At 43.8% G+C, this 13,954-nt stretch overlaps 1 protein-coding gene across 1 annotated transcript in view; it reads right to left on the minus strand.

The window, feature by feature from the left end:
• Positions 1–6,508: 6,508 nt before the first annotated feature.
• Positions 6,509–13,954, minus strand: part of LOC143300304 (trafficking protein particle complex subunit 8-like) — a 50,689-nt gene continuing 43,243 nt past the window's right edge. Inside the window, exons 27-31 of the mRNA XM_076613900.1 lie at positions 13,428–13,595; positions 11,565–11,669; positions 10,008–10,150; positions 8,695–8,784; positions 6,509–7,051 (exon numbers count right to left, since the gene is read on the minus strand). Of these exons, the coding sequence (XP_076470015.1) occupies positions 6,601–7,051; positions 8,695–8,784; positions 10,008–10,150; positions 11,565–11,669; positions 13,428–13,595 (957 nt within the window). The 3' untranslated portion in view covers positions 6,509–6,600. The remainder of the gene's footprint in view (positions 7,052–8,694; positions 8,785–10,007; positions 10,151–11,564; positions 11,670–13,427; positions 13,596–13,954) is intronic.

Here is a 13,954-nt window from a genome sequence, read left to right on the forward strand (position 1 = left end):
AAACTCATGCCACACAATAAAATCAAAACAAAACAGTCCGTGAAATAGCATCTGAAAAAGGAAATAAAACAAACAAACAAACAGGAAAAAACAAAAAAAACCGATGCTGTAAAAATACCAAGCCAACTCCCCTAAAAGTAATAACAATTCACAATAGCGTCAGGCTCCCTGGTTCAAAACTGATTAAGAAGATATGAGGGGTGGAGGGAGGGTGGGGGGTGCGGGGGACACACAGCCACCACCCCTCTCCTGCCCTCTTCCCTGGGCAGGAGTTATTATAGGACCAGCCCCCGCGCTCCATGAGGTCACTACCATCAAAACACAAAAGGGGGGGGGGGGGGGGAGGAACAAAGCCATCAACTACAATCATCGCATCAGACAAGACATCAGTAAACTTACAATACATCCCCCCAAAAAAACTGTAACACCGCTTGCTTCATAAAATCAGTGTTATACACACACACGCACACAGACTCAAACCTGTGTAGTACTTACTTTACACTGAGTGTTAAATGTAATAAATACATGACACACAGCATCTGTTCTCCACTGTCAGGTTATTAAAAAAAAATAAAAAAGCAAAAAAAAAAAAAGCCAAGTTCTCTGCTCCACAAATGTCACAATACTGAGTACATCAATACATCAAATGGGATACGGCCAAGCTGAAGCACATATGTATCAAGACACTAGACATGTACACTTAGGTTTTGGAACTGGATCAATCAAAAACTTTGAAAACACCTGTGCATCAGAACTAGTGACAGCAAAACAAAAACAAACAAACAAAAAACCCCCAAACAAACAAAAAAAAATACAGGTTGACCAATTCACATTAACAGTAATGAAAATTGCACAAGAGTGTGAACAACCTTGAGTGCTCATGTGCTCTTTTTCTATATCTGAACATCGTAAAATCAGTTCACACATATATATCAAGGCTGACCGACCAACTCAACACTACCTGAAAAAACGTGATGGATACGTTAAATCAAACACACACAGTCAGTCAGACATGGAAAACAAATAGCTTTGTGGAAAAAAAATATTCAGACAAAAACCTTGAATGATTTTAGCATACAATTGTTGAGTCCGACAGGAACCAGACTGAGCCATAAGGCTACACAAATGACCAACGCCTGGTGATGATGATACACTGACCAGCGTTTTCTCGTCCAACGCACGCATACACACACACAGTGCAGCATTTCTCTTGAGAGGTATAACAAAAGCTGACTTGACGTGGATTCAAGGCTGAGAATACAGATACCCAAACAGCACACAAAGATATGGAAAAGGCTAGATAACAAAGTCCTCACCATAGAGATTGGTGCAAGAGGGTTTGTGGGCGCATCTAGCTACAGCCTCATGAAACAGCTGTAGACTTCTGGCAGAGAGAGGACATGGGCTCTCATTCTCCAGGCAATGGTAGAAGCAGCAGAAAAGAGTTCCAGCTGGATATGGTTGAGGAGGAATGAAAGTAAACTTCATAAGGATTAAATTTCCCTACTCAAACTAGGTGTACGATGGCTCAGTGGTTAAAACGTCTGCCAGAAAAAGGTGACTCAGTCCTGAAGTGGCGACCACCCTGGAGGCGTGGATTCAAACCAGCTGAGGACCAGGAAAAAAACAGAAGAAGAAAAGGCGGCAATACAAGGGCATCCAGGAGTCATGACCTGGGCACGGCACGGCCCCCTTTGAGTGTAAGGAATTAAAGGCTGAAACACTTGACTGAGGGGGACTTCTCTGAAGACCTTGTGCTGTCCAGCTCTCCCTAGAGTTTCTTATCACCAAACACTCCACTGACTAACTACAATGCCTGGGATTGGAGGAGGTACTGTGTTCATCCCAGCATCCAGTGCCAAAGCGAGTCAGGTACACATGCAGTGCTACAAGAGAGGGCTCTAAACACTGACTGGTGAAGAAGGCTGCTGAACCACATTCAGATCACAGTGCAACATACTTTTTCTTCTTCTGCGTTCGTGGGCTGCAACTCCCACGTTCACTCGCATATACGCGAGTGGGCTTTTACGTGCATGACCGTTTTACAGTGCTACATACAATCTGCAGTATTTCAGTAAAACCAAGGAACAGATTTCTCTTAACAGACAGGTAAACAAGACAGATCAGTGATGGTGAAGTAGGCTGCTGAACCACATGCAGACCACAGTGCTCCATACAATCTGTTTAGATGTAACTTTTGTTTGGAAATAGACTTGAACTGCTGAACAACTATTCACAAAACGCTTTGGTGTACTGCATGCTGCAACTTACATGTGTACTTTTCAATTTTTTTTTTTTTAATTTAAAAAAAGAGAAGAAAACAAACCATGTGCATCTGGTTCAATGAAGTGGTTTGTGAATCATATATTACGGAACACATCATATGACTGGTCATGTCCCAGACAGCAGAACGACAACAGAAAGCGAAGGAGCAGAAGTGCGGAGGGGTTGTGAGGTCACACATCATGTCCACAGTGACTGTGGACTATAACCACCACCTGACTTTCCCACCCTGTTCAAGCACAGGCAGGGACAGACTCCACCCCAGAAGGCAGCATGGCAGTAACATCCGATCCACTTCCACACAACAGACACCACCACCATGTTGGTCTTGCCTGGCAGGGTCAGTTCTTTCAGAAAATACCTTAAGTTTTCCCTTCCCCTTTTCATGTGCCAAAGACAGAACACTACTGAAGGGACACAATCCATCCTCAAAAACTTATAGACAGCGTAGTGGACTGATAATGGTTGTTTCCCATTCACAATCCATCCTCAAAAACTTATAGACAGCGTAGTGCACTGATAATGGTTGTTTCCCATTCACAATCCATCCTCAAAAACTTATAGACAGCATAGTGCACTGAAAATGGTTGTTTCCCATCAACTGTCTCCTGAGGGTGAAACAGAAACAGGACAGTTACACAGTTGTGCAAAACAGAGCAAGTGTGTTCTTTGTCCACACAGAATATAGAACTACATTCTATGTGCACACATAAATGAGCAAGTACATTCTATGTGCAAACAGAACAGAGGAAGTTTGTTGAATGTCCACACAGAAAAGAGTAAATACCTTCCATGTCCACACAGAACAGAGTAAGTATATTCTATGTCCACTAAGAACAAAACATAGGAAGTGTGATTTGTGTCCATGCAGAACAGACAAAAACTGTACCATGTTCTTCCAAGTTCACACAGAACAGAATAAGTGCATTGTATGTCCACACAAAAGAGAGAAAGTATGCTTCATGTCCACAGAGTAAGTGTTTTCTAAGTCCACACAAAAGAGAGGATGTGTATTCTATGTCCACACAAAATAGAAGGAAGTATGTTCTACGTCCACACAGAACAGAAAAAAAAGTGTACCATGTCCTAACTGTAACTAAACAAAGTCTACGGCAGGGAAACAGAAAAAAAAACTTTGGGGTCAGCAGACCAAGACAAAAGGATGGACGCAAACCACTGTGCCCTAGAATTTAACCACACAGCCGGTGGTCATAGGACAGGTGACTGCACAGAGCAACACGACACGGCAGGCAGAACAGACTGGTCACTGACTGACTGTGTGGTCAGCAGACAGGCTGCTGAGGGCAACATCGCTTTCATTAACTGTCCAATCCTCTGTCATTGGAAACCAAGAACAAGCTATCCCCCCCCCCCACACACACCCCACCCCCCACGCCCTTCCCCCCTGCCACCCTATAACTCACACTTAAAAACTTAAAAAAAAGAATCATGCAGTTTGTCGAATCTGCAAGGAAATTCAAGTTTAATTCAAGTTTGCTCACAGAAGGATTTCCTTTTGAACCAGCTCCCAAGTTTGACTGTTTAATTAATTGTTGTTGTTTTTGTTTGTTTTTTACCAAGAGCCTTCCTGACACCCTCCCCTCCACCCCCCTCTTCCCCAAAGCCTTCTGAATCCTGTCTGCCCACGTGCCTTTTGTTCAGAGAAAGAAAAAAATGACGAGGAAGAAATCACAAATACTTACAAACCAAGCTCCAATCAAAATGCTGGCCTCACTGTGTATCTGGTACAGCAAAAACATCAAGACAATGCTCACACACAGTCACCCCCCCCCCACCCACCCCCCCCCCCCACACACACACATCAGGACAACTATACACACATCTGGGTCATCTGTATACATGTTACAGCAAACACCATGCTGATAATAAGCCTTCATCCGAAACCAGGCTTTGGTATAAACTGATACTGAGCTCTGCCAAACACATCCACTTGCCAAATCATTTTCTCCAAAACTTTCAAAAAGACAACCTTATCACCCACAATAACTTGACTTACAGACCAGTGCTTTAGCACATTTTTTTGCAAACAGCTTCCTTCGCTGTCTCCCAACACTCAATCTGAACATGTCAACTCTCAAACTGGTACCTACACATTTAACACATGCTTTCCAAGTTTCAAGTATTTGGTTGGCTACTACTCAAGACTAACTGTCTCCTCTAGATCATAAGTTCATCAACTGAATTCACTAACTCACATGAACATAATCAATGATAAAATCACAGTTGCAAGTGCCATTCATGACTCAAAGTCCACTGAATTGATTGGAATGGAACAGGCTGTCAACCCCCTAAATATGATTGAAAAAAAAAAAAAAAATCCACACAGAAAAAATTGTGAACAGTCAAAAAAAAACAACTACAGCACACCTGACCTTCTGAATTGAATGTCTTGCGATGTATGTCTCTCCTTCTCGGCAGGTGATCCTCCTATCCTTCACTCAAACCAGGGACATGTCAGAGACCTGGGTTCACATGGCAAAAGCCTGGCATGTCTTTGCCACGTGGCAAAATGCTGAACGTCATCGCCACACAAACAACTGTCAGATGTCCATCGTTTATCCTAATGCTGGACGTCTCTGGCTGCCAACACTTGGAACACCCCAGATCCCTCTGACCCAGAGGTCAGTCTGTCTCGAGCAGGAAAAGACTGGTTGAGCCTGAAGTCTGCTCCACGGGTAAGTCTGCATGAGACAGTTCCATACTGACCGCACTGGCTACTTCTGCTCAGACTACGTGGGGATAGTTTCTGTTCAGACTGCAGCTGGCAATGGATAATTCTATACAGACTGCTGTGCCATGTGCGGTGTATTTCAACACAAACTTAACCACGCATGGGATTTTTCTGCACAGGCAGCATGCGATATTTCCGTACAAACTGAACAGGGTATTTCCATACAGATGGTAATGGATATTTCCATGCAGACTGCATCATCCACTGGATATTTCCATGAAGACTGCATTATGTATGGCATATTCAAATACAGAGCGTAGGATATTTCCAAGCATACTGCATGGAATGTTTCCATATAAACTGCTTCATCCATGGAATGCTTCCATACAGATGGCATTGGATATTTCCATGCACACTGCATAGGATATTTCCATACAAACTGTTGCATCATGTATATATGGGATATTTCCATACAGACGGCATGGGATATTTCCAAGGATTCTGTATGGGATATTTCCATAGAAAACCACATCATGGATGGGATATTTCCATACAGACTGCATAATGCATGGGATATTCCCAGAGAGACGGCATTGGGATATCTCCAAGCATTCTGTATGGGATATTTCCATTGAAAACCACATCATGTATGGGATATTTCCACAAGAACTGCACACTGTAAGGGATATTTCCATACTAACCATACCGTGTGGGAAATATTTCCACAGCGACTGCATGCTGTATAGAATAATTCCATACATACTGCATCATGTGCGGGTTTATTTCCACAAAGACTGCATGCTGTATGAGATTCTTCCATACAAACCACATCATGTGTGGGTTTATTTCCACAAAGACTGCATGCTGTATGGGATACTTCCATACAAACCGCATCAGATATGAGGTATTTCCACAAAGACTGCTGGGATAATTCCATACAAACCGCATCATGCATGGGTTTATTTGCACACCTGCAGCACCAGCTTGGGATACAGCTTCTACACAGACTGCACCAGACCAGTCACAACATCTCTGTGAACTATGTGTATCACAGCAGTTGCCCAGGCCAAACATACATAATTTTTTTTTTTTTAAATTAAAAAAAAAAACACGCTGGAGATATACCATAAAGACAACTAAAAAACTAAACCAAAAAACCCAACGATATATCAAAACAACCCCCCCCCCAAAAAAAAAAAAAAAAAACAAAAAAAAAAAAAAAAAAACCCCAAACAAACAAAAAACAAAAAAGCAGAAAAAAAAACAATGAGGAGCCAGGCTTATGTCTTGAAGAAGTAGAAGAAGAAAAACAGACTTCTTTAACAGAAAAACTGAAAACTGCTAGGATAAAACCAAAAAACGCCAACAAAGCCCCCCTCCTATCACCCATAAAAACAATGAGAGAGGAGGGACGACAAATGAGAAGAAAACCAAGAGTCTGTATCCCTCCAACCCCCCCACACCACACCTCCCTCCCACAACACACACCTCCCTCACTCCCTCTCTCCATTCCCTCCCACCACTTCACACACACAAACGGGCGGAAAAATGAAAAAGAAGACGACGACGACGACGACGAAGAAGACGAAAAACAAGAAGCAGCAGCAGAAGAGACAAGAGCTCTCTCAAGACGACGACAGCGATGGCGATGAAGACGACGACAACAACGACGACGACGAAGACGGCGGCGGCGGCAGTGGTGGTGACGACACCGGCAGCAGGGTGATGATGCTGGGCGTGGCCTGCCGCTGAAGGATCATCTGCGACTGGTCGTCCGTGTAGGTGACAAACACCGCCAGCGTGTTGACGTTGTAGGTGCCCGGCCGCAGGAACCCCGCCCGCAGCCGCAGGCGGGTGCTCTCCCCTGGCTGCAGCGCCACCTTGGCCAGTGTGTGGCCCACCCAGCGCACACAGCTGCTGAGCGGGAAGGGGGAGGGGGAGGAGGCGCCCAGGCCGGGGGGGAGAGGGAGGGAGGAGGCGGAGGAGGAGGAGAGGGAGGAGGCCCCTGTGGTGGTGGTGTTGGTGGTGGAGGAGGGGCCCTTGTCTTGACCCGAGGAGGAGGAGGCCGAGTTCAACCTGTGAAAACATGGGTCAGTCAGTCACCCAACTAACTGCTTAGTTGTGGCCAGCTTGCAAACAAAAAACAGGCAAGACGGAACAGACAAAAACACTAAAAACAAACAAACAAACAAAAGACTAAATAAAAAAAGAAAAGAAAAAAAGAAAAAAAAAAGGGGGTCACGGCCACAAAAGGGTTTGTTCCTGGCAAGATTCTGTAGAAAATTCCACCTCAATAGGAAAAGAAATGAAATTGCAGGCAGAAAAAAAAAAAAAAAGGGTGGCGCTATCAGTGTAGCAACACACTCTCCCTGGGGACAGCAGCCCGAATTTCACACACAGAAATCTGTTGTGACAAAAAGAGTAACACAAATACAAATAATGAACTCAACAGCCGATTGGTAAAACATGCACGGTTTACCCAATACCGTGATCACCTTGCATGCGCACACAAACAGACACACACACAGACAGGGGACAGGCTGAACAAATACAAACAAAAACAAACAAACAAAAAAAAGGTCAGCCGACAGACAAAACAGCTGAGTGTTTTAACCTGCACAGTTTGCCTAACGCATGCCTAATACATGTACACAGACAGACGACAGACAGATAAGGACAGACTTAACAGATACAAACACATACACACACACACACACACACGCACAATTTCAGCTAATATCACTAACAGTTAAAGATGTTAAACTAAAGAACGAATGAACAATTTCAGCCGACAGGCACAAAAGCCAAGTAGTTAAACATGCATTGTCACCCAATGCCTTGGTCAACTTTCATACACACAGACAGAGACCGGTTGAACAGATGGAAAAGCAAAGAAAAAAAAAGTCAATCTGCATGCACACAGACGACAGACAGACAGACAGGGACAGGCTGACATTCCCAGTCAAACCTGAGAAAAAAAAGGGGCAAAAAACCAGGAATTCGAACCCAGACCCTCACAGATGCTGTACTGGCAGTCCTTTTGGAGTCTTAACTCACTCCGCACGATGGAACGCTATAGGGTTCCTGATGTAAAGTAGCGTTCCGGACGACGGAACGCTACAGCGGTTTCAACAATTAACAATTTTTCCACGTTTTCCTCATGGGGTAGCATAACAATTGAAGCTGCACTGGGCATTTTGAACGTGTCAAGGGTCAAATGGAAAGCCAGCGAGTTCAGCACCCCACATAACAAGCCAATCTGCATTCGTATTGAAAATGGCGTCGCAGGCGACACAAGTGGAAATTTTTGGAGCAAACTAGATCACGACAGCGGCTCTTTACTGCTGCTGAAGTGACTGAAATGCTTGAAACTGAAGGTTTCGACATCAACGAGGATGATGAGGATGTTGAATAAAGTATCTGCAGTGAAGAAAGCTACCAGCAAGAAGGTACTGACAGTGACTCAGCTTCTGACCACAGTGAAGAGGGAGGGGGGTGGGCGTTCACACGACGTAAGGAGAGGGGTCAGTGGGTCAAGTACAGTGAGTTTCATTCAGTTACTTTATGTTTTGTATTTTTTGTGGGTTTTTTTCCTAACCCTAACAAATGGGTCGTCTGTAGGGAAAAGCAAGGGAGAAAACAATTCGTCTGGAGTGAGTTAAAGCCACTGTGGCACCGTGTGAGGACCACTGTGCTGCACCAGGTAGTGACTAACTCACCTGTCAGAGGACTTGCTGCTGTCCACCAGCACCTGCACAGGTCTCAGGGCGTGGTTCTGCAGGCTCAGGCCCACCTCCACCACACACATCCTGTGCACAAAAAAAAATCTTGTAATATGCCCTCTCTCAAACTCTCCCTCTCTCTCTCCCTCTCCCCCCCCCCCCTCCTCTCTCTCTCTCCCCTTTTCTCTCTCGCTCTATCTGAATCCCTTCCTTTCTCTGTCCCTTCCTCTGAGTGAGTGTGTGTGGTTATCTTCCCTTTGTTTTGTCGGTTTTAAAATCAAAAGAACAATTGATACACGTGCAACGCAAACTTTAATATTTGTAATAGTGACATGAGCTTCATTATATATGTGCCATGTATGTGCTCCTTTGTTTGTCTTTTATTGTTCTTATGTTACACATGCGGTTCTGTATGCTAAAAAAAAAAAAAAAATCTCTCCTAATATTTAATGTCTCCTCCCACCCACCCTTTGCACTCAATTTGTGTAGTATCTATTGCAGTATTCCTGTGGTGTGTGTCCTTGTGGGTTGGTGTTTAAGCAAGCAAGCACTTCAGGCATGTGTGTGTGTGTGTGTGTGTGTGTGTGTGTGTGTGTGTGTGTGTGTGTGCGTCTGTGGAGTGATGGCCTGGACGTAATGCGTCCACCTTGGAAGCAAGAGAATCTGAGTGCTCTGGTTCGAATCATGGCTCAGCCACCGATATTTTCTCCCCCTCCGCTAGACCTCGACTGGTGGTCTGGACACTAGTCATTCGGATGAGACAATAAACTGAGGTCCCATGTGCAGCATGCACTTAGCGCACGTAAAAGAACCCACGGCTACAAAAGGGTTGTTCCTGGCAAAATTCTGCAGAAATATCCACTTCGATACGAAAAACAAACAAATAAGACTGCATGCAGGAAAAAAAATACAAAAAAAATGGGTGGCGCTGTAGTGTAGCGACGCGCTCTTCCTGGCGACAGCAGCCCGAATTTCACAGCGAGAAATCTGTTGTGATAAAAAGAAATACAAATACAAATGTTCTGTGCCTTTTTCCTGCAATTATTCATACATCTGCAATTTGTAATACTGTATTGATGTAAAAATTAAATCAGGGCAGGGAGAGGGGTCTAGGCCATCACATCACAATAACCCCACCCAAAAAAGCCCGCCCATCAGGCCTCACCCTTTGCTGAAGGTGTGCGAAGCGGCAGGCACATGATGGTAGGAATACGACACCAGTCATGTAGTCACAAAAATAAGTGAATAAATAGATAAATATTTCAAATCAAAACTAACCAACAAACAAAATCCCATTGAACAGGCCTCACCCTTTGCTAAAGCTGTGCGAAGCAGTGGGGGTGTGATGGTAGGAGTACGACACCAGTCGTGTGGTCACGTCCGCACTGGGGCCCACCGCTTTCTCCGACTCCAAGTCTCGCCGAAACTTCAAAGGGGGCTGATGGGACGGTGCCTGCAAAAATCAAAGTGCAGCGGTGGCCTTGTAGCAATGCCCCTATCCAGGAAGCCAGTGTCAATGCGGGTTCGAGACCCACACTGGACTGGGATTTTTACTTCCCCCCTCCCTCCCCCACCTCCCCTCCATTAGACCTTGAGTGGGGGAAGGGGGGGGGGGGGATCTGGGTGCTTATCTTTTTTTGATGAGACAATACACTGAGGTCCTGTGCGCAGCATGCACATAGCGCACATGAAAGAACCCATGGCAAAAATTCTATAGAAATATCTACTTTGATAGTAAAAACAAGTACACTTGCGCTGTTGCAGACAGATAACAATTCTAAGAATCTTCAAAAAAAGAATGGATGGTGGTGCACAGTGGTGATATGGGAGAGTAGCCTGAATTTTACACAGGAAAAGCTGTTGTGACAAAAAAGTAATATAAGTATGCCAAAAATGTTGTAAACTGGAAGCAAAAAAACCACATATTATTTACATGGGAATATGAGATAAATGAAAAAGATTTTGAAGAGAAGGTCAGACACAAAATGGATAAATGTACTGATTTAACCTAAAAACTACAAATCATCATCAGTCTAAAACAAATTCATACAATATTTATAAATATTTTCTTCAGAACTTTTGCAGTGACAGGTAAAGCTATGAATTAGATAATCAAGGAATACTACCCTGTGTTTGTGTGTGTATGCTTGTATGAATTAGATAAACAATGTATAGTTATTTGCCGTGGCTTTATAAACTATACTGAATTTAAAACAATTCTAATGAACACAGGATTCTACTGTGAGAGGGAATCCAAATCATTTACAAATAAAACACAGTTATATGAATGTGTCAGACAAGAAATAAAGGTATCTGTATCAAAAATTGTATTTTTAGAGCATATCAGTAATGTTCATTTTATTCTATTAAAAAAAAAAATCAAAACTTCATTTGGTAGAACGAAACACATTTTTCACTAACCAGATACTTACATCACACACTTGTTTCCGTTTAGATTCAGTAGTTTGCATCACAAAGTTTGTAGGCATCATAGCATTCTATGATCACAAATGGGAATCAAATCCACTGTCAGTTTTTTCAGCAATTCAGCATTGCACAGACGAATTCATTTATTCCAAATTAAGCGGAATCGATTGCTGGCAATCAAAATATGCGTAAGATGAGGTGAATGCACATGACATCTACCCCTAAGCAGACCAGTGGGGTATGAGGTGAATGCACATGACATCTACCCCTAAGCAGACCAGTGGGGTATGAGGTGAATGCACATGACATCTACCCCTAAGCAGACCAGTGGGGTATGAGGTGAATGCACATGACATCTACCCCTAAGCAGCAGACCAGTGGGGTATGAGGTGAATGCACATGACATCTACCCCTAAGCAGCAGACCAGTGGGGTACCTACCACGACCAAGGGGTAGGAGGTGACATAGGTGTTGACAGTGTGAATGTGGGCGTGGTGCTGTCCCACCAAGATCTTCATCTGACCGTTCTCCTGAACCACAAATGCCTGCACACACACACACACACACACACACACACACACACACACACTTATTAATTTCGTGTGACGGGTTTGCACACAGAAATACACATGAAACATACTGGTGTACAAAGATTACTGATTTATTTACATATGTCAAAACCTGAAAAAAGAAAAGTTATTTTCACAAGATACTGCATTAAAGACTGGAAAATGAAATTTCAATGAAGTTTCACTTTCTTTCTTTGTTTACTCATCACTAACAGAGTAAGTGCTGACTGAATGGTTCTTGAAAGAAGAAAACAAAAAGAGTAACAACAGTCGATGCTCTTTCCTCTATCACACACACACACACACACACACACACACACACACACACACACACACACACACACACACACACACACACACACACACACACTCAAACCTACTTATACCCCTTGCCACAATGACCACTAGAAAAAAAAAACATTCATATCAATGCCTCCAACAAACCCAGAACTGAAATGATCTTTCTCCCAATTCTTGTAAACCTTGGAAGCAAGTGCAACTTCAAGCAATGTCACCATTTCAGACCTGCCAGCCCCCAACAAGAGCTGAGAGTATCATTTTCATCACTTTAGCGTAGCAAACCAGTCTTGGAAGTTAAAACACTCCATCTTCTTCTTCTTCTTCTCCTTCTTCTTTCCGTTACACGACCAACATCGACTTGCCGATGACTCTGTCGTGGTTCATGCATGCTGGGTATTTTCGTGTCTCATAACCCACCGAACACTGACATGGATTACAGGATCTTTAACGTGCGTATTTGATTTTCTGCGTGCGTATACACACGAAGGGGGATCAGGCACTAGCAGGTCTGCACATATATTGACCTGGGAGATCGGAAAAATCTCCACCCTTTACCCACCAGGCGCTGTTACCGAGATTCGAACCCGGGACCCTCAGATTGAAAGTCCAACGCTTTAACCACTCGGCTATTGCGCCCATCTTAATCCCAACAGCATTCTGAAGGGACTAAGAAATCAGCGGTGTTGTCAGGTTTTTTTCAATTTTTAATGCCTGGAGGTTTTCACATGTTAAAAAAACACTGCTCATTCTGCCATGCTCTTTATGTTGAGCTGACACACAATACACAGAGTGAGGTTCAAACTCAACGACGAAGGTTAAATTCACCAGTGAACCTTGCTGTAAGCTTCCCAGTAGCACCATGTGGATGCTCGTTTCTTTGCTTTCAATGTCAATTCATTGCTGGTTTATTTCTCCATTGACATTTTCTTTCCAACATGTAATAGTGCTCAAGGGAGGTGAGCACAAGAGCAGAGTAATAGCTGGAAGGAACAGTCGCAGTCTCTGGAATAGAAGTGTGATAAAAACATAAACTGAGCTCCCACTGGTTTAGGCAAATTGTAAGCCATACAGGGAAAATTCTTACTGGCTGAAAATACAGCGCCACCTTCCTAACAGGCCATGGACCTGGCCTCCTCTTTCCCCCACTGCCCAAATTCGGTCCACTCAATGTATTGATTTATTGAAAAAAAAAACCCCAAAGAAGATGAACACTGCTTCATTATGCAAATTCATCGTAGCATTTTTCCACTGCTTCATCGCAGCATTTTTCATTGTGAATGCATTAACATAGTATACTGAAGCTCACTGGCGCATGCAGCACTCCAACTGTTGATGCTGCCAGGTCTACAACTGACACATTCATTGCCCACGACAACAAACCACTTCCTCCTCATCCGCCTCCTCCTCCCCCTACCCCACAAACCACCCACCCACCTTCCACAGAAAGATGAGGGTCAGCTCCACGTCAAGGGCTGCCTCCAGGTCCCTGAACTCCTGCCTGCTGGGTGAGTTGCCTCCCTTGTCACCGCTGGCCTCCCTTGACCGATCCCCTGCCACGCTGCGCTGATAGAAGTCCAGGCATGGGGTCTTGGTGCTGTCAATCTGTGTACACCCACATCACACTTCTGTTATCATTATTCTATCATATTGAAAGAAGTAACTTGTAAAGTGCTAGCCTTGTGGTAATGCGCCCAACTAGGACATGGATGTTCTGTTCATGGGGTCAAGTCCCACACTTTCTGAATCTAGGTGCTGGTCTTTCGGATGAGATGATAAACCATGGTCTCACACAGTGCATGTACTTAGTGCATGTAAAAGAACCCATAGCAACACAGAGGCTGTCTCTGGTGAAATCAAGTCAAAAAATCCAATTTGATAGTAAAACAAATACACTTGCTGACAGAAATTTTTTTTTTTTTATAAAACAAACAAAAGAGTGGCACTGCACTGTGGTGAAAAGC

Source organism: Babylonia areolata, chromosome 26, assembly GCF_041734735.1.
Source record: "Babylonia areolata isolate BAREFJ2019XMU chromosome 26, ASM4173473v1, whole genome shotgun sequence".
Taxonomy (NCBI): Eukaryota; Metazoa; Mollusca; class Gastropoda; order Neogastropoda; family Buccinidae; genus Babylonia; species Babylonia areolata.